Genomic DNA, 27,482 nt, shown 5'->3' on the forward strand with positions numbered 1-27,482 from the left:
GTCATGGGTCTTCCAGCAGGACAATGACCCAAAACACACTTCAAAAAGCACTAGAAAATGGCTTGAGAGAAAGCACTGGAGACTTCTAAGGTGGCCAGCAATGAGTCCAGACCTGAATCCCATAGAACACCTGTGGAGAGATCTAAAAATGGCAGTTTGGAGAATGCACCCTTCAAATATCAGGGACCTGGAGCAGTTTGCCAAAGAAGAATGGTCTAAAATTCCAGCAGAGCATTGTAAGAAACTCATTGATGGTTACCGGAAGCGGTTGGTCGCAGTTATTTTGGCTAAAGGTTGTGCAACCAAGTATTAGGCTGAGGGTGTCAATACTTTTGTCTGGCCCATTTTTGGAGTTTTGTGTGAAATGATCAATGTTTTGCTTTTTGCTTCATTCTCTTTTGTGTTTTTTCATTTAAGACAAATTAAATGAAGATAATAATACCAAAGAATTTGTGTTTGCAATCATTTTCAGGAAGAAACTGAGTATTATCTGACAGAATTGCAGGGGTGTCAGTACTTTTGGCCACAACTGTACCAATTGCTGTCTATTACTGTTCATGTGTTTAGGGTTTTTTTTTTTTTATTGCTGCCCATGTGCCAAAAAAGACACGGAGACGTGTACACTTTTGATCTGCGCCTCTGATGACAATTACACATACAAGTCTATGGGTCTGTGAAAATCGCATACAGCACATGGGTGATATCCATGTCCGTGTCTAACCCGTATGCCGTACGTGATTAACATTGTAATGATTAGGAGAAGCTTTGACATTTTATTTATGTTTTTCAACAGTCAAAATCACTGATGTTCAAAACGTACACCGATGAAACTCTGAGCCAAATTATTGACGAACGATTGTCCATGTTTTAAAGTATGAGAAAAATCACTGACATCTGAATGAGGCCATAGGCCCAGTTCATGTCCCATTAAGAGTACAGGCTGATCCATGATCACACATAGTTAGTTTTTTTTTGTTACTTTTATATCATGCAGTTAGTGCTGATGTAGTCATCGGCGTGCTAATAACCGTAGATAGCAGTTTTCTGCCAGACTACTGTCTGAAATATGACTGGAGAGATGAGTTTGCCCCTGTGACTTCTATAGATGCTGTGTGACTTTTCGAACATTTTCATGAAATGTTTGCAGTGTTTCCTTATAAACACTGAAATTCAGTGCACTGTAACTGCACCGTACAAGGAAGGGCTAAATGACTGTGAAATCTAAATAGGCAAACGTGTGACAGTTAATAGCTTTGCATATGCTTCTGTGATGGTAAACTACACAAACCTCGCTGTGGAATGTGGAGTCAGTAATGATTGATGTATATATGCTGTTTATATGGTTAGCGCTACCTAGACACTCAGAGGGACTCGAAACTAAGAACACTTGTTCATGATAATTGTCCGAGGTTCCAGTCACACTGCCTGATGCCCAGCGTTAAGCGACTGCTGTCCATGAACATTCTGTCAGGCTCTGATTGGGAGAGCGAATGGCCAGTCTGAGCATTGCTTTGCAATACTTGTCTGAGTTATAAGACCGTCTGACTCTTTGTTTTATACTCGCCTCCGGTGCCGATACCATTCAAGTGATGTTGGTGTCCACTCTCTTGGAGATCACGACTCTTGCGGCCAATCAGCAACCGCTTCGCTCTCCTCGCCTTATATAATTGTAATTATTTTACTCGGAGCAAACATATGGATTGAGAAAAGGTTGTCCAAGAAGTGGATCCTGCTGGTCTGATTTCGGACTGACACTTCTTTTGTTGTACTTGAGATAAGCCACTGCCAGAGATGTCTAGCAGCGTCTCTCTCCTAGAGAACACAGGCTACTCAGCATAGTGATGGCTATTGTGTATGGGAAAGCTGGGTAGATTGCTGCCAAACAAACTACCGTTCGGGTGGGCTTTCTTGCACAATGTATGCTACAATTCTTCCTTGTTTTCGTCATTTGAAATAACAGTTCTGTCACGGTTTTATTGCAACAGAGAGGAGCCAGAAGATCGCAGCATCTGATTTCTCATAGTCCTGCACTGATTAGAAGCACTTCACCTTCATATTAAATGGTGCTGGTTTCTTGTAGCAGTGCAGGGGTTATTCTGCTCAGTTATGAGCTCCAGGAAGCTTTCCTGCATTAAGGCTCTCAGCTGTTCACTGTTAGCCACTCCCATCTCCTATATAATCTGGGCCTTAGCAAGCACTCATTGTCAGAGCTAGCTTTTGCTGCATGGCTTGAGGTGGTTGATTGGTGGTTGTTATTTGAGAAGACGTTTGATGGATTTATCTGTGACTGTTGTTAGGTTTTGGGTGTGTGCTAATTCCAATTCTTCTCCTACTTCGATTTTATCCCATCCTCCACTACCCGGTGTATACTTCTGTTGTTTGTGTGAGTATATTTGTATTATTGGTATTTTCCTTCATCCCTGTTCGGTTCGTATTACCTTGTTAGTCTGGTTGGTGTATTACAGTACACTACTACTCCCCTCTTCCCTGGGTGGAGGAAGAGTACAGACTGAGGGAGTATTTAGGAGCTAAGGCAAGGTACGTACCCATGGCATCTTCATCATCAGAAGTAATCTGTGGAACAGGAGAACTTAGGGCGCCCCTTTGACTTAATCTCCTCAGAGATATAGACTTCAGTCTAAGGAGAGGATTTACATAGGTTCCCATTCAGATGAAGACTTCAGTCTAAGTGAGGATTGGCATTAGGTTAGGGTCCTGGAAAATGAGAAATGCCTTACCGTGGCTTCCAGGTACACATAAATTGGCCTAAACTTTCTCAATTTTTCATACATCTAATGCAGTAATGCAATTAATTTTTCATATTTCATGTTCACACTATGTTTATGCTTGGATGTGACGGTCAGTTTTTGAAATGAGTACTTTTCTTTTGGTATGCCATTTTATTTTATGTCATTGTATATATTGTACTGTTTTGGCCATTTTTGTAATATTTTTGTATATTTTTACAAACACTACCTACTTTTCCGGTTAAATATATACAATTTAATATATTAGTTCCTCTTGCTCTATAAACTACATATCTGAAGCCTCGTGAGACCGTATGTTACAAGAAACTGGTGTCTAGTCGGCCTGTATAAACTTCTTTGAAGCACTTGGGGGTTCAAAGTGCTCACCACGCATCTAGATAAGTTTCTTGAGAGGTCTAGTTTCCAAAATGGGGTCACTTTTGCGGGGTTTCCACTGTTTAGGCACATCAGGGGCTCTTCAAACGCAACACGGTGTCCGCTCTCAATTCAAGCCAATTTTGCATTCAAAAAGTGAAACCATCTCCTTCCCTTGCGAGCCCTGCCGTGCGCCCAGTTGTTTTCTCCCACATATGGGGTATCAGCATGCTCAGGAGAAATTGCACAACAACCTTTGTGGTCCCATTTTCTCCTGTTACCCTTGTGAAAATAAAAAAAAATTGGGGCTATAAGATAATTTTTGTGACGAAAAATTTAAATGTTTATTTTTTCCTTCCACGTTGCTTCAGTTCCTGTGAAGCACGTAAAGGGTTAATGGGCCTTTTGAATGTGGTTTTGAGCACCTTGCAGGATACCTTTTTTGTTAGAATGGTGTCACTTTTGGGTATTTTCTGTCATATCGACCCCTCAGTCACTTCAAATATGATGTGGTCCCTAAAAAAATGGTTTTGTACATTTCATTGTAAAAATCAGAAATCGCTGGTGAACTTTTAACCCTTATAACTTCATAACCAAAAATAAATATGTTTCCAAAATTGTGCTGATGTAAAGTAGACATGTGGGAAATGTGCTGAGGTAATCTTATAAATGTGCCACTGGTGTGTACTGTGTAATGGCTGTGTCATGGTTAGGACATGGTTAATGTCCTGTTCTCACAGGGTTAACTTTTGCCGGCCTCTCTTTGGATCTGGGAGGGGTATTTATACTCACTCCACACTAGCATTCTCTGTCAGCTATACTGTTATTCTGGCTGTGTGTCTGACCGACCCCCTGGTGTGCGTGTATTCTGCATTGCTTGTTTGATTCCCGTGTATGACCCGGCCTGTTCCCTCACTCTGAATTCCGTCTCTCGTTTTGGTACTATTGTCTTCTCCGGTTCTGACCCTCCTGGCTTGGCTATTGTTACTCCGTTGCAGTTTGTCCCTATTGTACCGTCCATTGCCCGTTCTGGTTTTCTGATCTATTGCTACGTCCTGACTATTCGCTCTGTCTAACCCTTTGGTACTGTCCTGCTATCTCGTGCTTTGACCCGGCTTGATCTGGTTTCTCTCTCTGTCTATGCCCCTTGGTAACATTGTCCTGTAGTTACCTTTCTTGGAGTTTTCCTGCAGCTTCTAGCTCTGTGGAGCTTAGGCCACGCCCCCAGCAGTCACGTGGTTCAGGTCCTGGAGCATGCATCGTCACCGCTGCTGCCCGCTCCACAGGTATCTTTGAGCACTGTTTTTGTACTCAGGACACGGGCACTGGGTCAGTGAGCAAGTGCAGTGCGGTGTTCCTGACATTATAGCTGACCATTTCAGTTTTATTTTCTTCTTTTTCAGAGAGAAAAAAAAGTGTGTTATCCTCATGGATCCCATACAAACTTTGGCTGATCAGGTCAAGTACCTGACCCAAATGTTCCACAAACTTAATGTGGAACAGCGCACGATGGCTCATACCCAGCAACAGTTGGTGGATACTGTGCAGGGGGCTGTCACTGCAGGGGCTTCTAGTGCTGGGGATAGAGATGTGTCATTGGCATCCCCCGAATCTACAGTCAAATTGCCAGACCCTTTCTCAGGGGATAAAAGGGAGTTCAGGTCGTTCAGAGAAGGATGCAAGCTTTTTTTTGTTGGTAGTCTTTAGACTTCATAATGCCATGCACACGGTCAAGCAGTCCAGTGCCAGAGGCAGCAAAGCAACCCCAAAACATCAGGGAACCTCCGCCATGTTTGACTGTAGGGACCGTGTTCTTTTCTTTGAATGCCTCTTTTTTTTCTCCTGTATACTCTATGTTGCCTTTGCCCAAAAAGCTCTACTTTTGTCTCATCTGACCAGAGAACTTTCTTCCAAAACATTTTAGGCTTTTTCAGGTAAGTTTTGGCAACCTCCAGCCTGGCTTTTTTATATAAGAAGTGGGGTCTTCCTGGGTCTCTTACCATACAGTCCTTTTTCATTCAGATGCCAACGGATAGTACGGGTTGACACTGTTGTACCCTCGGACTGCAGGGCAGCTTGAACTTGTTTGGATGTTAGTCGAGGTTCTTTATCCAACATCCGCACAATCTAGCGTTGAAATCTCTTGTCAATTTTTCTTTTCCGTCCACATCTAGGGAGGTTAGCCACAGTGCCATGGGCTTTAAACATCTTGATGACACTGCGCACGGTAGACACAGGAACATTCAGGTCTTTGGAGATGGACTTGTAGCCTTGAGATTGCTCATGCTTCCTCTCAATTTGGTTTCTCAAGTCCTCAGACAGTTCTTTGGTCTTCTTTCTTTTCTCCATGCTCAATGTGGTACACACAAGGACACAGGACAGAGGTTGAGTCAACTTTAATCTATGTCAACTGGCTGCCAGTGTGATTTAGTTATTGCCAACACCTGTTAGGTGCCACAGGTAAATTACAGGTGCTGTTAATTACACAAATTAGAGAAGCATCACATGATTTTTCGAACAGTGCCAATACTTTTGTCCACCCTCTTTTTTATGTTTGGTGTGAATTATATCCAATTTGGCTTTAGGACAATTCTTTTTGTGTTTTTTCATTTAAGACAAATTAAATGAAGATAATAATACCAAAGAATTTGTGTTTGCAATGATTTTCAGGAAGAAACTGAGTATTATCTGACAGAATTGCAGGGGTGTCAATACTTTTGGCCACAACTGTACCTTTCTAGGAGTTTTCCTGCAGCTCCTAGCTCTGTGGAGCTTAGGCCACGCCCCCAGCAGTCACTTGGTTCAGGTCCTGGAGCATGCATCGTCACCGCTGCTGCCCGCTCCATAGGTATCTTCGAGCACTGTTTTTGTACTCAGGACACGCGCACTGGCTCAGTGAGCAAGTGCAGTGCGGTGTTCCTGACAAGCTGTGTCTGACCGTACAGGGACATGGTCTGATCATAGCACAGCTCCTGGGCAGGGGGGGAAGCAAAAGAGAGGATACCGACAGGACAGTATGGGATCACAGCTGATTCTTTTTGTGAGGTAACACATGTTCCTGCCTGTGTTTAAACAATGTTTTATGTCAAAGAAAGAATAATTTCTCGAATGGACAACGGCATTAATGCTGGTAAATGGCAGGCTGCTAGAACTGTTGACAAACCTTTTACTCATGTGTAGAACAATGGAATATGTGGGCTCTGGGAAATGTAGGTCACACGTAACAAGGACATTTAGTTGTTCGTATTCTTCCTTTTACTTTTCTTAAAGTGGATCACCAAATTTCACAATTCAAAGTGTGTACATTGTTAAAGTGATTTCTTGAATCTGATAACATTGGTGTATTTACCGTACTTTGAAAGTTCGTCTCAAAATTGAATAATGTTTTTGAAGCCGGTTAAACGTCATCGCCCCCCTGTGTCTAACTTGTGAATCAAGGTGATTGCCGGCCAGGTTAAGGATCTGAGTGGGAACAAGCGTTACTAGGAACACGCCTGCCCTAAGTACCGTATCACTCAATTATCAAAATCTAGTAGCAGGCCTGGAGGTCACCGAGTATTTACTCCATGAAACCATTGTAAGCCAGAAGGAGAAGTGGCTTCAGACAGAAGGATTGTCTTCTAAAGCCCCCATCTCACATTGCGAGATCGCTGATGCGTCACCGATTTTGTGACGCAGCCGCGACCTTGCCAGCGATCTCGCTACATGTGACACACAGCAGCGACTGGCCCCCCTGCTTGATATCACTGATCATGCTCGAAAGTCCTAGGCCATTTTTTGATTGTTGGTGTCCCGCTGGCCAGCATGCATCTCTGTGTTTGACGCCGACGAGCGACCTCGTTGGCGACTCAGAACTCAGGGACGCAGGCGGGAGTCGTTCAGAATAGCTGCTGTGTGACAAGGTACCAGTGATCCTTACCAGGTCGTATTGTTGTCGGGATCGCTGGTGCGTCGTTGTGGAGATCTGCCTGTTTGGCAGCTTACTAGCGACCATGTAGTGACGCACCAGCGATCCCTACCAGGTCGTATCGTTGATGGGATCGCTGGTGTGTCACTATGTGAAACGGGACCCTAAGGCTCATTCAGACATGAGTATTTTCCATGTATGGGAAAAACTGACCGATTTATTTGGCTCAGAGTGTGGTCCGAGTGTCATCAATTTTTTCTCGTAAGTGGAGAAAAAAATTTCTCATCCTTTTCCTTTCTGACAATCCGTGAAAGTTGTAGCACATTCTGTCATCCAAGTGAGGTCCAATTTCTTTTTTCGCAGACCCGTAGGCTAGCATTGCAGATTTTTGATCCGACAATCAGATTAAAATCGGACATGTCACAATCGAACTCTTACTATCAGACAGCACTCGTACAAGAAAATGTGAACGAGCCCGGATAAAGAGTGTAGGCGAGATTACACTCCATGTGGGAGAAATGTCCTCATAAGTCCAGTTCTCTGACATGATGTCCTGCACAGCGAGCCAACAGGTCCATAGTACATGAGGCACTCCGCTTGCCAGGGTATGGCGCCTCTGTAGGCCACAAAGCAGTAAATCAAGGCTTTTAGATGAGTGGTAATATCTCTCAGGCTCATTTTCACGCATTTGATTGCGTATGTTTTGTGTCACGTATATATATATTTTCTTAACCTTTGTAAGGTTTTTGAAGAAAAAAATTGCCACACTTGGAGCATGCTGCTTTTTATACCAAATGCCATCTTCCCCAAAATTGCACAAATCAAAACAATCTGTGTCTTCTCTTTGCAATGCATTACTACAGTCCCTTCTTCCTTCTCTTCTAGATGGGGAGGACGGCATTTCACCTGGCTGCTGAACATGGGAAGATGGAGGTGGTGGAATTCCTCATAGGGTCTGGCTGTCAGCATAGCCTAAAGGACAAGGTAGCCCTGATGTAGAAATCCAAACAACGAATCAGACAGGTTTATAGCAATTCTAAGACCATGGATTATTTTTTTCATTAAGAATATAGTATTTGCTTTAATCATAATGCAGCAAAAAAAAGAGTACAAATAATTCACTGCAAAGGAGAAAAGAGCAATACAAAAAAATGGTGCTGCACCTAATAAATAGCGATTTTATTACATGTACAGGTGACAAAGCAAACTCTCACATACAGATAACCAAACCAAAGCCACACAAAATCCACTCAGCCACATATAAGTGATGTGAGCTGGACCTGTGGTGTCAAAGCCCCCAAGTGACAAGGCGTAACCCACTATAATGTACGGAAAATGCCGCAGTCTCTAAGAAATGATAGCAAACCTAGAATATAAAGATGGTGAAATCTGGGATACGAGAGGTGCTTATGAGATGGACCTGGATAGAAATATCATATCCTACATATGTGACAATCTCCTAAAGCCGGCGTATGGAGGGAGTCTGCTTAGTGGGTAAATAGTGGGAGCCATGGTCTTCTATGTAACTAGGGGGCTTTGAGAGCATGGCTTCAGCTCACATCACCTATATATGGTGGATATTTTGAGGTCTTAAAGGGAACCTGTCACAAGGTCTTTGTCACATAATCTGAGAGCTGCGTGATGTAAGGGAAGAGTCTCAGATTCCAGCAATGTGTCACTTACTGAGGTGATGGCTGTAGTTTTGATTATCTAGAAAAAAAACTGGCTGTGATTTTATAGCTATAAGACTAGTAAACCCGCTTCTATGTAGTCCTCTATATCCATGAGCTCTGATTTGCCCCGCCCCCACTACTGATTGGCAGCTTTCTGTCTATGCACAGTGTACGCAGAAAGCTGCCAATCAGAGGTGTGGGTGTGTGCTGGATTTGCAGCAGAGAAAATAATGATTTTTTTTTAATCAAAACTAAAGCAAACAGCCCAGTAAGTGATCACTGGAGTCAGGGTCTCTGTCTCTACATCATGCTGCTCTCAAATGGGGAGGCAACCAATTTGTGACAGATTCCATTTAAATGTTTTTACTTGTATGTGGGAATTTTCTTTGGCTTCTGCATATATACCTGTTATCTAATAAAATCTATATAGTTTTATTAATCAGGTGAGCACACCATTTTTGTACTGCCTTTTTTCCTTTAATCCAGTTTTGTTTTTTATTTTTTTAAATTTTTTATCTACACAATATCTTGTTTCTTACAAGGAAGTCTGGACGCACTTATGCGTGTAACTAGGTATTTCTTTTTACGGGTAGAGATCTGGGAAGAAAGCATGAACTTCAACAGGAAATGGAGTCTAGATTTAGCATGGGTGGAGCGCTGCGAGTGTGCCAGAGCTTTCCCTCTACCTCATTAATGGCCATGATGTGCCACACTGATACATCTAGTTCCCGAGGATTTGTTTCCACAACATAGGCGCTTTGAATATATTGATATTAAAATATACACTATTAGCAAAAATGTAAAAATGTGTTTTTGTTTCCTTTTTATATTAGTAGATTGTTCTAATGTTATAAGCAGCTTGTAGGCTGCAGCTTTTTCCAGTGAATTCTGTTATGTGCACAGGGGTCTAAGGGATTATTTTTATTATATAGAGTGCCAAGTCGACATAAGGAGTCTTATAGGTCATGCAGTGTGACCCTGGGGATTTTAAGTTTGCAAATCACCTCTTCAGAGAGACCAAGAACAAGAACTCTAGGCCACTTATTGGTAGTAGCCAAACCAGAAAGTCCATTAGCAGACATGGGTTTTGGAGTTTTTACCCCTCATCAATGCAAAGTAGGAATGCTGGTTTGATGGGCGAGAGGCCTCTGGTCGGTGGTCTCAGGGGTAATGTTTCTCTCACAGCAATCCAGTTCTCCTGCTTTGCACTGTGTCTGCAATTGGAAGTTTATGGTTTACAACTGATGTAGGAAAAATGGAAGGCGGCACTGACCTTGTTCTATAGTAAAAGTCCTTGAACAGGGCATCACAGCGGGAGGCAGGGGGTGTGCAGAAAAGGACATTGGCCGTTTTGCAAGAACGCAGTGCTTCCACGGGTCCAACAACAGGATGAAGTGATATTACTATCTTTATAGGTAAGTATGCAGTATCCAAGCGATGCAACACTTAATACAAGCATATCAAACATACAGTTCAAAATTACTTCTTAAAAATACCAACATATCCCCTCTGTCATTTAATCCGAACAGACTTTGGGCAGAAGAAGAATCTAAAATCCACTTAGTTTCTCTTCTGAAATATTAAATTTACCGCTAATTTCGGAGGAGACACCATAAAGTTCTCAGATTTCAAAGTCATTACCAAAAAGAGGAATATAGCTACAGAAATATATAAAAAGCCAACGTCAACAAATTTGGTTTTACACCACAATAGTGCCTATATTCAACATAGCAATAGAGGACTCCCCTATACTCAGTTTCTCAGGTTGAGAACGATCGATAACGATGAAAGGACATTTCAAAAACGGGCTAATCACCGAATATGCAGTTATCTTGAAAGGGGATATCCTTTGTCATTGCTCAATAAAACTCTGGACAATGCCGTAATAAAAGCTCAGAAAGATCTTTTAAGAGGGAAACAGAAGATAAATCGAGATAAAAGGAGGTTAATGTTGAATTTTAAACATGGACAGTGCTATTCATACTGCAATTATGCGGAACTGGCATCTTATTGAGAGTGACAAAGAGCTAAATGAAGGAGCCTTGTAAAAACCTCTGCTATGGAAGAAGCAATAATGTGAGGGACCTGTTAGGCTATGTGCCCAAGTTGCAGAAATGCTGCAGAATTGTCCGCAGCATTTCCGCAACTCCCTGCCGCGGGTAAAACGTATGTGGAACTCTCATGCTTTTTCCTGCAAAATACAAGCGTTTTTAGATTGCGGAATTCAAGCGCTTTTCAAGTGGGTGCTAGATTCTTCTGCCCAAGGTCTGTTAGGATTAAATGACAGAGGGGATATGTCGGTATTTTTATCAACTAATTTTTTAAATGTATGTTTGATATGTTTGTATTAAGTGTTGTATCACATGGATACTGCATACTTACCTATGAAGGAAGTAGTATCACGTCATCCTGTTCTTGTACCCGTGGAAGGGCCATGTATGCGCAAACGGCCGTAGTCCCCTCCTCTCTCCCACACACCCCCTGCCTATTGCTGTGATGTCCTGTTCATTGGATTAAAGGACTTTTACTATAGAACGTATTTTCTATTTTATGCAAGGACCACTGTGAGTTGTAATATACGGCATAAAGCTCAACTATAGGGGATGTAAGTGGACTTTCCAGGTGTGGACTGGTGCCTGTTTAGCTCTGTCTTGTTTCTGAGTTTCTGGTTTAGCATCTTATCCTAAGTGATGTGGTAAGGCTTTTTAAATCCTTCCTGAACCTTGGACGTATGGATGGATACGTCCTGGTGATTTTGCGCACACACAGGAGCTGTGCGCGCACGATCACCGCCAGTTGTTTAGCGAAGATGACAGATGGCACCCGGCTCTCACTGCCAGGAGCGGTGCCCGCAACGCTCCCGGCAGTTTAATCTGATCGGTGCCCCCGCAAGGTCATCGCAACTGTCCGATTGTTGCCCTGATGACCCCAGGTCATCATGACGACATCCGGGTCACCAGGCTAGCAATCTTGTTAGACCATGCTCTCAGCATGGGCTAACAATCTTGTGTCATTGCAGCGCTGACACCTTATAAAGCGAAGCAATGCTAATTCATTGCAATGCTATATAACAGTTACCAGACTGCAAAAAGTGAAAGGCCCATAGAGGGACTAAGTAAAAAAGTGTAAAGAAAAATTAAAATATAAAAAAAAAAAATTACAAAATAATGAAAAAATGGAAATATATTATACCTATAAATAAGTATTTTTCTGAAAAAAAAAGGCACACATATTTGGTATCACGGCGTCCATAATGACCCAACTCATCAAACTGTCACACTGCTTAAATCCTTCACCGTAAAATAACAAACAAATAAAAAAAGAGGCAAAAAACAATGATTTATCATCATACTGCTGAACAAAATGTGGAATAAAACACTATAAAAAAGAAGAATGTAAATAAAGAATGCTATTGCTGAAAATGTCATCTTGTCACACAAAACAACAAGCCGCCATACAGCGCCATCAGCGAAAAAATTTAAAAGTTATAGCTCTCAGAATAAAGCGATGCAAAAATAATTGTTTTTTCTATAAAATTAGTTTATATTGTGGAAAATGGCTAAACATAAAAAAATCATATAAATGTGGTGTAATCGTACTGAACAAAAGAATAAAGTTGGTTTAACACTTTTACCACATGGTGAGTGGCATAAAAATAAAGCCCAAAAAATAATTCCTGAATTGCATTTTTTTTGTTCATTCTGCCACCCAAAAATTGGAAAAGAAAGTGATCAAAAAATGTCATGTGCCCAAAAATGGTAACAATAAAAACGTCAGCTCGTTTTTATAAAAACCAAGCCCTCACCTGACTCTGGTGCTATTTTTACCCATTTCTCCTTGTGAAAATGTAAAATCTGGGGCTAAAACAACATTTTTGTAGTTAAAATGTAGTTATTTTTTCTTCACTTCCTAATGGTATAAAAATCTGAACTTCAGTGTGGCGCTCCTTCCCTTCTGAGCTTTGCACTGTGCCTGAAAAGTAGTATTCCCTCCACATATGGGGTATCGGCGTAGTCGGGGAAAAATTGCACAACAAATTGTATGCTCCTGTTACTCTTGTGAAAATAAATAAAAAATTCACACATTGAGAGGTGCAGGTTTTAGAATGGTGTCACTTTTGGGTATTTTCTGTCATATAGGCCCCCGAAAATCACTTCAAACGTGAGGTGGTCCCTAAAAAAGTTTTTTTGTAAATTTTGTTGGAGAGTGAGAAATTGCTGATCAACCTTTAACCCTTCTAACTTCCTAACCCCCCCAAAAAAAATGTTTAAAAAAATGGCTGATTGACGGGTCGTTTGCTCTGGTACACTGGCCACTGACCTGTCAATTAGCAATGATAGGGTGTTGCTACCTGGGAATATAGCAAACACTAAGGGCTCATACTCACTTGCGAGAGACTCGCATGAAAACCTGGCACTGCCGCCAGCAATCAGACCGGAGCGTGCGGCTACATGTATTTCTCTGCAGCCACACGCTCCGGTCCAAGTGCAGGCTCCCTAAGGAGCTGTAAGTGCATCGTCACACCCCAATACACTTCTAGACTAAAGTTCAAAAGGCTACTGGGAAACATTTAAATGGATCGATGGGCTTATCTTTTAAAGGGCTGCACCATCATAGTAATGGTTTTGAAGAAGGTTAAAGTTTCTGACAGGTTCCCTTTACAAGGTCGATATTGTATTTCTACTTCCAAGAGTTCCTGTCCTCCTTCCCTTTGCAGAGGCGATTTGCATCTTATGTGCACAGACACAGTTGTACTTGGCCTTACTTGTGAGACTGATGTCTGCACGGTCCTTACCTTACACTTCTCCAGCTTCCACTGTCACTACGATAATAATGTCTCGATGACAGTTGTATTCTGATGCCTCCATAGCTAGAACCTATTGCAGACCTATTTAGTGACGTCCACATTAATGTGGCAGACCATGATAACTGGACTGTAATGGTGCTCAGCTTGGATCACCATTGGATTCTATGTCAAGTTTGAATGCAGGTTTAGGAACTGCAGCCATAATTCGGATGTGGCCTTAATTATATTTTCATATTGCACGTTACAGAATGTCCCGTTAGATCACCCTCAGGCTGTGTGCCCACGATGCCATTTTTAAGTGTTTTTGCCGCGATTTTCGGCGCGAAAACGTTAAAAATCGTGTACAGAACGCCCCCCATGCATTCCTATGGCATTCCGCACATGCTGTGCTAATGCTGCGCTTTTTTCCGCGGCGGAATCGCATCGCGGAAAAAATAGCAGCATGATCATTCTTTTGTGCGGAATCGCAAAGAATTGCCGCGATTCCGCACCCATAGAAATGCATGAGAATCACTTACTTCCCGCATGTGGCTATGCCCACCATGCGCGAAGTTAAGCGTCTCATGTGCGGTTGGTACCCACGGTGTGGAGGAGAGGAGACTGTCCTCCAGGCCCTGGGTACCATACCCCTGTGAAAAAAAAGAATAAAAAATCGGGGTATATTTACCTTCCGACGTCCCGCGCTGCATTCCCAGCCTCAGCATTCCCAGTAATGCCGATTTTAATTTTTTTATCATTTTTAACATTCTATCTTTTACTATTGATGCCGCATAGGCGGCCTCAATAGTAAAAAGCTGCTCACACTTGTCAAACACTATGTTTGACGAGTGTGACCAACCTGTCAATCACTTTCCAAGCCATGCTTCAAATCGCTTGGAAAGTGCTTGAGAAAATCGCGGCAAAATCGCAAACAGAGTCGCGGTGAAATCGCGCGGAAAAAAACGCGCGATTTCTGGGAAGGAGTCCGGTTTTCAGTGTACGTTTTAAAACGCTACGTGGGCACATAGCCTCAGTAACATTTCTGTTTTGCAGGAGGACAACACAGCTCTGCACTTGGCTGCAAAGAATGGCCATATGGAAGTTTTACAGAAAATAATTGAAATCGGAGTGGAGCTCAATGAGAAAAACCAGGTGGGTGGAGAGCACTTTACAGAAGTAGAGTTCTATAGGCTGAAGAAGCATGTTGCGTACCTCCTCTATACAATCTCTATATAAAGTCTTAGGGCACCATCACATGCGCCAGGAATTTCTGCAACTAAAAATCTGTTTTGTTCATGTGAATGGTGGTGTATCTGCATGCATTTCCACAAACCCTATTCAGATGAATGGAACAGTTGCAGAATCTTTCGGAGAGGGGGACTATATCCTTGTAGAGAAATTCAAGTGTATTTCACTGTACTCTATATTGACTGTCCTGCAGATGTGCCCATGTGGAGCATACACACAGTACACATACAATTCAGAATTGTAAATGTGCTTTCACACTGCGGTCTTCGCCATGTTCAGAGGTCCCGTCAGAGCTTATGTCAGAACCCCCCGCAAAAAGGGATTCGGACTTATGTGCCGATGGGGCCATTGACTGTAATGGTACAGATGGAGTCACCGTGTGCTCTGTCGTGAATCATTTTTGGGTGTATATGCCTACCAAGGCGAACATCCAGACATAGACTGCTTCTGGGTGTCCGTCTCCATTAGACATATACTCCCGAAAATGATGCACAACAGAGCACACGGTGACTCCTTCTGCATGCATCATTGTAGTCAATGGCCCCATCGGTGCATACACCCGAATCCCATTTTTCAGGGAATTCTGACGTAATCCCTGATGGGACCACTGAACAAGGGGAAGTACGCAGTATGAAAGTACCCTTACATGATATCCTCAGGAATAATGTTACCTAGTCTGGTACAGAAATTTATTCGTGTATGGATACAGAGATTGCACAGTTCCAGTCGTGGCTTCCTGCTGTAAGATTGCAATCATTTAGGTGCATTGCATGCCTTATTCTAACGTTTTTATGAGTTGTGATGGGTCATCCCAAGCTTCATAATTTGATGTTTTGTATTGATGAACAGGACGGACTGACCGCCTTACATCTCGCTACGGAAGGGGGGCACTTTGACTGTGTCCGGATTCTCTTGGAAGCTGGATGTGACGTCAATATGCAAACAGAGGTGAAGCTTTCATTCCTTCTGTGATATAATGCATAACAAAGCTTTTACAAATAGATTGTTTTCTTATTGTTTAATAAATTAGAGTTTTGTTTCAAACTCTAGAAGTCTGTTCTTTGCAAAAAAATAGTTATAAGCGCAAGTGCTCGTTACTCGAGTTTGCCTATGGTGCGTGGGTATGCACAGAGTATCACAGATGCACCAGTGTCATGTTCAAGTCCCCACGGCCGTATGTTTCGTGGCTGTTAGACAGCCACAAAGCATGCGAGCATTGCCTGACATACATGGGCAATCCCCGCATGTTTTGTGGCTGTCAAACGCTGTGAAACATAGGGCGTGAACATGTTACTTGAGCACCCGCTGTACTCAGTGTATACCTGAACTCCCTTGAGTAACGAGTATCGTCTGTGAATAGCGCTTATTAAATAAATAAAAGAATCGACGTGGGGTTCCCCTTAATTTAATTAACAAGCTGAGAAAAAGCAGACAGCTGGAAGTTGTTGTTGTTGTTATTCTGGGAAGAAGCCAATATCTATGAAAAAAAATTTGAGGGCCCCCATATTTATAATAACCAGCAAAGGCTAAACAGACAGCTGTGGGCTGATAGTAATAGGCTGGGAAGGGGCCAAGGATATTGGCACTGTCCCAGACTAATAACACCAGCCTTCAGCCGCCCAAGAAATGGCGTATCCATTAGATGCTCCAATTCTGGTGCTTAGCCTCGGCTCTTCTCACTTGCCCAGGTGTGTTGGCAAGTGGGGTAATAGTTTTGGGGGTTGCTGTCAGCTGTTTTATGTCCACTGACATCAAGCCCAGGGGTTAGTAATGGAGAGGTGTCTAACAAATAATCTTTTCTCCTTCGCCTCATTGGGGGACACAGACTGTGGGTGTATGCTTCTGCCTCTAGGAGGCTGACACTAAGTGAAAAAAAAGAGGTTAGCTCCTCCTCCGCAGTATACACCCTCACCCTTATTGCGGGCGTAAATCAGTTTTTTGCTTAGAGTCCATGGAGGCACACGTCTGCTTTTTCTCCAGACCTTTTCTTCGTCTTTTTCCCATGAAGATGTGACAGGGGCAACAGATCCTATTGAAAGGGTCCGATTTCCCCAAACCAACAACGGGCGAGCACGTGAGAGTGTCGCCTCCACGTATCCTCTCCCGCGACGTGGGACACAATGCCAGACTTAGCCCTGACCACCCCTAGGTATTGAAACCATGGGCTGTACAGAAGCACAAGACTAGCAGCGGCTACGGGGCATAAGGTGGCATTTAAGCGAGTGAAGCGCCCGCACAGAATTTTTTCCTCTCACCCTGAGTTTGAGGACATAGTGCAGCGGAATAGAGAACGTCCAGACCAGCGTTTCTCGGGTCAAAAGGCACTCAAAACAAGGTATCCGTTTGCTCCGGACCTCCGTAAAAAATGGATGGAATCCCCGATAGTGGATCCGTCAGTTTCACGCCTGGCCACTAAGACCCTGTTATCTGTCTCTAGTGTTTCCTCGATTAAGGATCCCACGGACTGCCTTATTGAGAGCTTAGCTCGGTCAGTATATGAGGCGTCAGGGTCTGCACTCGCTCCTTCATTTGCAGCAACTTGGGTAGCTAAGGCCATGATATCATGGTCAGAAACATTAAACAAGATCGTGCAGGAACAGGATCTACCTGCAGAGATTTCAGAGGTCGCAGGTCAGATGGCGATGGCCGGAGACTATATAATTAATGCGTCTTTGGATGCGGCCAATTGTTCCGCATTTGCTGCCGCTAATGCAATCTCTATCAGAAGAGCCCTGTGGTTGATGACATGGCGAGCCGATTCTACTTCTAAGAAGTCCTTGACTTCCCTGCCTTATCAGTGCGACCGCCTATTTGGGGAAAAGTTGGACCAACTTATCTCCGACTCCACAGGAGGAAAGAACGGGTTTCTCCCTTAACAAAAGGTCAAACCGCTTTTTCGTCACCCTTTTCAGGCACGTTTTCGAGCCTTTCGCAACCCCGGGTGGACTACAGGGCCCAATTCCGCCGCCTCAGGCCGCCCCAACCAGGATAGGGAGCGGCACGTCTCATATAGAGCCAACCCATTGGGAAGAATGCGTGCTCAACAGGCCAGATCGAGAGGATCCAGATCCCAAAGATCATCAGCCAAATGACTTGAGGCCTTTACCAGACGACACCAGCAGGGTGGGCGGCTGCCTACTCTGGTTTCACCACGTCTGAGCCAACGTCGCTCACGACGCATGGGTAGAAGAATTGGTGTACTCAGGTTACAAAATAGAATTTGTCAGATGCCCTCCAAGACAGTTTTTTCTTTCCCGGCTTCCCAGGGTAGATGCCCAGGCAAGGGCTCTATTGGGAGCCATCAAATCGATCCAGCACGGCGGAGTCATTATTCCAGTGCCGGAACACGAAAGAGCTCAGGGATTCTATTCCAACCTCTTTGCGGTTCCCAAAAAGGACGGGTCGGTCAGGCCTGTGTTGGACCTGAAGCTTCTGAACAGATTTGTCAGGATCAGACATTTTCGGATGGAGTCTCTCCGATCAGTCATATCGGCCATGGAGCAGGGAGAATACTTGGCCTCAATAGACATCTAACATGCATATCTGCATATTCCCATTTTTCCTCCTCATCAGAAGTTCCTACGCTTCGTCATCAACGATCAACATTTTCAGTTCGTAGCGCTACCCTTCGGGCTAGCCATGGCTCCCAGAGTGTTCACAAAGGTTATGGCAGTTGTTATGGCCAGACTGCATTCTCGAGGCATAGTCGTCTTGCCTTATCTGGACGACCTCTTGGTCAAAGGCCCTTCAATACGGGCATGCGAGGAAAATGTCAGCATGACGCTGGATACTCTTGCCCGCTTAGGGTGGTTGTTCAATGTGAAGAAGTCATCCCTTGTGCCAGCTCAGATCATCTCCTTCTTGGGAATGATTTTCGACACTTGCCGAGGGTTGGTGATTCTCCCTCAGGTAAAGGTACTGGTTCTCCGGCAGGGAGTCTGGGCGCTTCGTCAACAAGTCCCTCATACCATTCGATCTGGGATGAGGATTCTAGGAAATATGGTGTCAGCAATGGAAACGATACCTTTCGTCCAGTTCCATCTTCGCCCCCTGCAGCACGCCCTCCTGTCAGCTTGGGACAAGAACCCTTTCACGCTCGATCGGCATTGTCGTCTGTCCTCTCAGGTCAGACAGTCTCTCGGATGGTGGATAACCAGTTCCTCTCTGACCAAGGGGAAACCATTTCCCCCAGACCATTGGCTGGTGGTGACAACCGACGCCAGTGTCCTCGGCTGGGGAGCGGTGTTTCACCACCACACAACCCAGGGACAGTGGTTGCCACAGGAGGCACACCTCCCGATCAATTTACTGGAAATACGAGCAATTCGGCTGGCACTCCAGAAGTTTCATTAACTCCTAGCAGGCCGCCCTGTCCGAATTCAATCGGACAACGCCACGGCGGTAGCTTACATAAATCACCAAGGGGGCACTCGCAGCAGAGCAACCATGCGCGAGGTAGGGCATGTTCTTCAGTGGGCCGAAGCAAAGCACTTGGTGATTTCAGCAGTTCACATCCCGGGCGTGGAAAACTGGGCAACAGACTTTATCAGCCAGGAGGGTCTTGTGTCCGGAGAGTGGTCTCTACATCCCCAAGTCTTCCAGCAGATTTGTCAGCGGTGGGGAACACCAGATGTGGACCTGATGGCTTCCAGAGTGAACGCCAAGGTGCCCACATATGTCGCTCGGGCCAGGGACCCGCAGGCAATCGCGGTGGATGCGTTGGTTCTGCCATGAAACCAGTTCCGCCTCCCGTATCTCTTTCCCCCGCTGCCACTACTTCCGAGAGTCGTCAAGAAGATCAAGACGGAAGGTGTGCCGGCAATCCTGCTGGCCCCAGATTGGCCCCGTCGACCATGGAACGCAGATCTAATGCTGCTACTCGCCGACGTCCCTTGGCGTCTACCAGAGCGCCCGGATCTACTTTCTCAAGGGCCGATTTGCTACCCGAACTCAAGGGCCCTGTGTTTGATGGCGTGGCCGTTGAATCTTGGATTCTAACCCAGGCAGGGTTCGGGAGCATGGTGGTTGCTACAATGATTAGCGCCCGGAAGCCTGCTTCAGCACGAGTTTACCACCACACCTGGAAGGTGTTCTTCGCTTGGTGTCGAGGCCGTGGTGTTTCTCCGCTGAGATTCTCGATCCCCAACATCTTGGATTTTCTCCAGTCGGGCCTAGACTCGGGCTTGACCCCGAGTTCCCTCAGGAGACAAATATCGGCCTTATCTGTTTTGTTCCAGCGCAGAATTGCTACCAATTTGCAGGTGAAGACTTTTATCCAGGGAGTCTCCCATTTGGTACCTCCCAATAGGGCGCCTAAGGACGCCTGGGACCATAATCTGGTACTAAGTGTTCTGCAGGAAGCTCCATTTGAACCACTGCAGGATGTGTCTTTGAGGTACCTTTCCTGGAAAGTGGTATTCCTGGTAGCCATCACTTCTATCAAGCGGGTCTCGGAGCTGGCGGCCCTATCCTGCCGAGCTCCGTTCCTCACTTTCCATAAGGATAAGGTGGTGCTCAGACTAGACCCTCCTTTTCTCTTGAAGGTCGTGTCCTCATTTCACATTAATGAGGATGTTGTCTTGCCTTCTTTTTGTCCAGCATCGGTGCACCGTGTGGAAAAGGCTCTTCACATGTTAGACCTGGTAAGAGCCCTCCGGAGGTACGTGTCAAGGACGGCGCCCTTTCGTCAGACGGACCCGCTGTTCGTGCTCCCCGAAGGGCACAGGAAGGGACTCGCTGCCTCAAAATCGACCATAGCCAGATGGATTTGTTTGACTATTCAGGAGTCCTACCGCATTAGATGTAAGCCAATTCCAGCAGGGATCGGAGCGCACTCTACTCGGGCTGTGGGCGCCTCTTGGGCGCTCCGGCATCAAGCTTCGACGGAACAGGTTTGCAAGGCAGCAACCTGGTCCAGCCTGCACACATTTGCCAAACATTACAATATCCATACTCAGGCCTCAGCGGATGCGAGCCTGGGTAGAAGGATTCTCCAAGCAGCGGTGGCGCACCTTTAAACAAGAGGTGCATGTAGCTTGGATCGGTGAGTCAATCTCCCACCCAGGGGCTGCTTTTGGACGTCTCACAGTCTCTGTGTCCCCCAATGAGGCGAAGGAGAAACATGGATTTTTGTGAGAACTCACCGTAAAATCCTTTTCCCTGAGACGCTCATTGGGGGGGCACAGCACCCACCCTATTAGCCAGTTGGCTCTTGTTTTGTTTAAATTAATATATGTTTACTTATTTGATATAGGGGTGGTGTTTTTCGTTGGACATGTTGTACCTGTATTAAGGCTGATTTTGTTGTCCTCCTACTGCTTTGGCACCAAACTGATTTCCGCCCGCAATAGGGGCGAGGGTGTATACTGCGGAGGAGGAGCTAACCTCTTTTTTTCACTTAGTGTCAGCCTCCTAGCGGCAGAAGCATACACCCACAGTCTCTGTGTCCGCCAATGAGCGTCTCGGAGAAAAGGATTTTACGGTGAGTTTATCACAAAAATCCATGTTTTATAAATGTTAGGCTCAAGAGTTGAAAATCGACAAATTACAATTAAATTACATATATTTCTATCAGACGCATGCCCTAACTGTGGGTGGTTTTTCAATATAAAATGCCACTATAAATGTGCATAATGCTGCATTGCAAGCAAATTTTCCACGGTATGGATTGTATGAAGGGACCACAGCTAGACCCTGCAGATCTATGAATTCATGTTTTACTGACTGCTAGGACTGGTCAATTACTGGAGTTATATTCTGTCCACTCCGCTCTTATCATGTAGACCAGTGGTCCCCAACCTTTTTTGCACCAGGGACCGGTTTCAAGCAAGACCATTCTTCCATGGCCCGGCAGGGCGGGGATGGAGGTGTGGCAGGGGCGGGGCTTTGGTCATAAGGGGGCGGGGCTATGTACACGGTTGTAGTGTAGCAGTGCATACTTATAATTAAATAACATTTATAATGTGACTCAACTCACCATAGGTTTTGATTGAGTGCTCCATCACCCCCTTCTCCCCATCACTGCCGTCTCTCCATCATTGCCTTCACCCCATCATTGCCTTCACCCCATCACTCCCTTCTCCCCATCATTGCCTTCACCCCATCACTGCTGTCTCTCCATCATTGCCTTCACCCCATCACTGCCATCTCTCCATCACTCCCATCATGGCCTTCTCCCATTACCCCCTCATGGCCCTCTCTCCCCATCACGGTCTTCTCCTCATGTCCCCATCTCCTCCAGGGCCAGGCTCCACCTACACAAACACAGACAAACACACACGCACACAGACATACATGTACACACACAGACAGACACACACACACACATACATACACACACAGACATACATACACACAGACACCACCTCTCTCCTCTCACCTGTCCGCCGCATCGCCCGCGCTTCCTCTCTCTGACACAGCAGCGGCACGCTCCTCTCTGTGTCAGTCAGAGACAGGAAGCGCGGGCGGCCGGCAGGAAGCTGGACGGGTCCTTGCAGCTCCGCTCCTGCTATTCCCTCTTGCAGGCAGCGGAGCTGCTTGGATCGCTCCCTGCCCGCCGCTACACATGAGGGCAGTCTAAGAACTGCTGCGCGCCGCCCCAGCCCCCGCTACGCCACTGACCGCCCCTGGCTCCCCTTGTGTCCGCGGACCGGCAAGGGCACTGCAGCGGCCCGGTGCTGGGCCGCGGACCGGCGGTTGGGGACCCCTGATGTAGACTAATCTATCCCTTGTTACTTGTTCTGCTTGACCCCCTGTATAATCACCATCCTTCTTATTCTCCATTTTTTTAAATTTACGTTTACAAATTAGATGAATAAAATCCTTTCTTATTGGTTCACAGAAGGGAATGAACGCTCTTCATTATGCTGCTTTCCACGGACTTGAAGACATAGCCAGGATCCTGATTGACGCAGGAGCTAACATTAATGCAGTGAACAATGTAAGATGCCGTGCTTCTCGGACGTGTCATGTTGTTGTTGCAAATTAATCTCTTATCACTTTGGCAACTTGATAGTATAAAAAGATGATTTTAATGGGATTGTCTCAGCACAACGTACAATTACAATTAGATGGGCCACAATGTCATATATCAGAATGCAAAGATTAAATCACTTTTCACAGTTTTATCCACTAATAGCTGATATTCTTTTTCTAGCAAAAGTCATCCGCGCTTCATGTATCCGTCCTCCAGAACTTTCTCTCCATGGTAAAGCTTTTCATTGACTGCGAGTGCGACCTGGATATTACAGATTATGTAAGCGACACGGAAGTTATTTATGCTGTGAATGACTATGACATCTAGGAGAAGCCGCATTGTTATAGTGCTCTTATTAAATTTAAATTACATTCACTCTTATTACATAAGGGGGGGGAATCAAATTGTGCCCCTATACCCAAGTAGGCACCAGGCATATTGTGAAAACGCCAGCCTGCACATAACACTCATGGGCACCTACATGCGTCTTTTCATCAAAATGTAATGCTTTGTGAAATGATAATGCATAAACATCTAAACAAAGACCTACAACATCTCAAAAATGGGCACTAAAAGTTCATAAATGATATTTATGCATATGTCTACTTGCAGACATACATCTTGTATACTGCAATTCTCCATGATACAAATTCTGGTAAATGATCAGCTCACATGGATGGAGTGGTCTGAGTAGAGGCCGGAGGCCATCATGTATGTCACTGATCTGCTCACTCCTTTAGAGGTGCTGTCCACTGCTGGGACAACACCTTCTTAAATGTCCGGGTACCCAGAGTAAAGTGAAACATGAGAAGTTCAGTTTTGAAGAGATTCAGTTTCAAATAGAGGAAGGACATGGTGTTAAGGTACTGTCACACTTAACGATGTACCAGTGATCCCGACCAGCGATATGACGCGGTCAGGATTGCTGGTACATCGCTAAGTGGTCGCTAGTGAGCTGCCACACAGGCAGATCTCTCCAGCGACATCGCTGGGGACGGGGATCGCTAATTACCTGTCACACTAGGCGATCCTGCGTCCTCCCGCCCGGCTCCACGCGTCGCTCGTCGTCACAGCAGGAAGCTGACGACGAGAAATGGTCCTGGACGTTCTTGTGCGATCAGCGATAAGCAGCGGGGGAGCGGGTTGTAGGTAAGTATCACACACAGCGATATCGCTAGCAATATCGCTATAACGTCACAAGTTATAGCGATATTGCTAGCGATATCGCTTGGTGTGACAGTACCTTTAGAGACAGCGGACAGACAATCCCTAGTATTTTGTATTAAGGTGGGAGTGATTATGTCGCAAGAACACTGCGAGATGTAGGGTCGACCTCACGTGAACAGTGTTGGTGTGGGAGATGAGAATAATATTTTTTTTTACCACTATTTGGCTGAAAATGCCTCTGGTGGGCACCGGATGTGAACAAATTGAGCATAGCTTCTAAGCACAGCTCTATTCAGTGTGTAGCGGCCGCTGCCAGCTACTGCAGAACAACGTCTATTGCTTATTCTATTGCTTCTGTGGGAGCTGTTTTCCGCTGATCGGTGAGTATATCTGACCCCAGCCATTCTCATATTGATCACCTATCCAACAGATGGGTCATCAGTAATTTCTCTATGGACTGGAGAACCCCTTGGAACATTTTACACACCTTGTCTATGTGTGCCACACCTAAACTAATACTGCATAGGAATCAGTCTCAAACTTATCCATGTCCACTTTATTTCTGGTGGCTAGAACAATAGGAAGATTGTCTTTATTACTGTCTTTATTATATTCTTGTAGTCTAGAAAATGTTTTCTGTCTCTCCAGAGGCTGCAAACTCCCCTCCACATAGCGGCAGAACATGGGCGGCAGGAGATGGCAGAGATGATCCTCATTGCAGGAGTGAATCTGAAGTTACAAGACAAGGTACAATGTTGATCCATAGTTTTACGTGAGGAAGGACTATGAATAGATGCCACCATATAACAATTGTGCTTCCCTTTCCAGCAAGGAAAGACCTCCCTTGATGTAGCTGCACGAGGGAATCACATCAACTTGGCTGACATGATTATCAAGGCAGATCGATTTTACAAATGGGAGAAGGTACGAATGGAATATGTGCGGTGTCCTCATCATAGTGCCAGAGCAGACTATGTTCCCTTGTCTCTTGTAGGCAGCAGCTTGATTTCTCTGCATGTGTTTTTGCTAATGACAGGACAATTTGAACAGTGATTCGGACTCCTGGGTGGCCAGACACTTGACCTTCAGGCAAGACCACCGTCTTGAGACTCAGCATATCCGCTCTGTTATCTGGAGACTTGCAACAAAATACCTAAAACCAAATGAGTGGAAAAAGCTGGCCCAGTACTGGAAATTCACAGATGCTCACATCCGGGCAATAGACCAACAGTGGACAGGTACAATCCCTGCTACTTAGAAAATGCCAATACACACACTACTATTTAAGGTATCCTAAAGATTTAAAGTAATGAGATTCACTTGGAAAATGATATTGATGTCCTTTCCTCATAAGTTATCAATACATGATCTGTGCTGGTACTAACACCCGGCACAGATGAGCTGTTCTTAGCTCTGTTGACAGCCAGATGTTGCACTCCATTCATTGTGTAGTGGCTGCTGCCGGGTACTGCAGATCAGCTCCTTGTAGTCAAAGAGTCACTAAAAGTCACACATACACAATGTATTATAACTGGTTCCTGTATACATGAATTGTCATATGTAAGAATAGACATCAATCATCCTGTTACACTGTTTCTGTCCTAGGGACCAAAAGCTACAGGGACCATGGACACCGGATGCTACTGATCTGGTTACATGGAGTAGTGATGGCTGGCGATAACCCAGTGAAAGAATTGTATGAAGGGCTTGTTGGCATTGGGAGGAGAGATCTAGCAGGTGAATATTATCGTTTTTACATTTGATGCTTAGTGATCCTTTCTTTTCCACATGGGACCAAGGCACATTTTTATTTTACACAGTAAACCAAATTACAGATACCTATGCCAGGTTTACACCATAAAATCTTACACATAAGTTGAATGGAGAACGTTTCATGGCCCATTTAGCCTGCAGATCACCATTCAACATGCACGGAGCAACCACTAATACCATCATTATGTGCGCTTAGAATATTGTGTTATCGGCAGCACGTGTCCTGTTTATACAGGATGGGGTTTGCTCGTTAGAGGGGCCGATAATCGGGAACAAGCCTTTTTTATTCTCATTTTCCATTTATCGTCTAAATAGGCCTTCATGCCATATATTTCCAGACAAAGTGGCGAGAGATGGACGGTGGCTTTTACTGATGTATAAGATATACACAAAGATATGACTGCAGCAGTCAGAATAAGTCAGACCTGCTACTAAAATATCTAACATTTCCCATAAAAACTCATCTGATCCATTTATTCATTATCCACAGAGAGTATCAGAAAAAAGGCAAACGCTGAGGATTCTTCCCCAAAGACTTGTGCCGCCATGTAACCATCGTTCAGGAATGACCCCACTACCTGCAGGCAGACTACAGCGTGGTCTATAGCACTGTTACACCAAGGGCTGATTCTCCATCCAAAAACAACTCCTCCCGTGCCACTCAGAAAGCCAACCTGAGCACAGGAGACATCCCACAGGAGGAGGACCGCTTCTGTGCTCAGTATGGGTGCAGTCCTAAACCGTGACACCACTGCAGGCCATCTTCTTCATATGCACAGCACATCACCGGTGCAATACTGGGGCTACAATGTGGACGCCCTATGCCAAGATCAGATTTTGTAATGCCATTTTGTATGCACAGGGTGAATGACGTTTTTTACCTACAGCACAGTTGTGTGAGCGAGGCGTTGGGTGATTTTCTATTCCAGAGTGTTTTCTATGTGCTCGAACGGCAGGCGTGCAGTGACGGGCAGGGTGACTGAGTCCTACACGGGCCACAATATTTGTGTACATTTGTGATAAATTTAAAGGTCTTTGTAATAATTGTTCTTTTTAACCTTTCGTAAAGAAACTTAAATCATTTTATATAAGTCATTAAAGCCTTTTACTAAGATGAATGGATCAACCCTCTTTACATCAGGAGATGGCTATCGAAGCAACATCTTGTATTGATGAGTTATTACTTGTAATGAAGCTTTTATCAGGTTAGTGTATACTATCTCCTGCCACCATCCTGTCTTGCTCTATACATATGCTTCACTGTCAGCCATTCTTATGTTAAAGTGAATTTTCGCCTGTTATCGTCATTGTGATTTTTAGATCTAGAGTAATGCACCGGTCATTTTCTTAATATATCTCTATATAGAGGGTTATTTTCTGGTACAGAGCTCCAAATCTCCTGCTTAGGTGTAGAACTAAATAACTTGCTGGCTTCTTACAGTGCCACCTAGAGAATGATGGGCGATTTCATGCACAACTGCGCCACTTAGCTCCCTCTAGTGGTGGGTGCAGTTTGCCAACATGTTAAAGAATTACCCAGTGTAAAAATAAAAAATCAGCAGCATATGCTGTAGACCCAAATCTTTTCCTTCACCAGCCTAGTGAAGATGTTTTGTCAGTTTGAAAACAGCACATGACCACTGCAGCCAAACACTGGCCGCAGCCTTCATGTGTCTTACTGTAATGATCGCAAAGCTCGGCCCATAGTCATGGTGCCATTATTAACCACTGAGGTCTCCTATCTCCCCCTGTATATTTGAGAGCTGGACTTGGCTGAGCTTTTATGTGTTTTCAATGGGGACAGAGGAGAAGACTGCTGCCAAACTTCTCT

At 44.8% G+C, this 27,482-nt stretch overlaps 1 protein-coding gene across 2 annotated transcripts in view; it reads left to right on the plus strand.

Moving 5' to 3' along the window:
* The window catches only part of ANKDD1A (ankyrin repeat and death domain containing 1A), a 51,443-nt gene extending 24,678 nt beyond the window's left edge, over window positions 1-26,765 (plus strand). For both annotated transcript variants that reach the window (XM_073568838.1, XM_073568839.1), the window contains exons 6-15: window positions 7,915-8,013; window positions 14,542-14,640; window positions 15,586-15,684; window positions 22,577-22,675; window positions 22,892-22,990; window positions 24,527-24,625; window positions 24,707-24,802; window positions 24,915-25,116; window positions 25,484-25,615; window positions 26,142-26,765. In XM_073568838.1, coding sequence (XP_073424939.1) covers window positions 7,915-8,013; window positions 14,542-14,640; window positions 15,586-15,684; window positions 22,577-22,675; window positions 22,892-22,990; window positions 24,527-24,625; window positions 24,707-24,802; window positions 24,915-25,116; window positions 25,484-25,615; window positions 26,142-26,203 — 1,086 coding nt within the window. In that variant the 3' untranslated portion in view covers window positions 26,204-26,765. The remainder of the gene's footprint in view (window positions 1-7,914; window positions 8,014-14,541; window positions 14,641-15,585; window positions 15,685-22,576; window positions 22,676-22,891; window positions 22,991-24,526; window positions 24,626-24,706; window positions 24,803-24,914; window positions 25,117-25,483; window positions 25,616-26,141) is intronic.
* The last annotated feature ends 717 nt before the right edge of the window (window positions 26,766-27,482 follow it).

This window comes from Dendrobates tinctorius, unplaced genomic scaffold (genome assembly GCF_039654945.1).
Source record: "Dendrobates tinctorius isolate UK_male_01 unplaced genomic scaffold, ASM3965494v1 ptg000022l, whole genome shotgun sequence".
Taxonomy (NCBI): domain Eukaryota; kingdom Metazoa; phylum Chordata; class Amphibia; order Anura; family Dendrobatidae; genus Dendrobates; species Dendrobates tinctorius.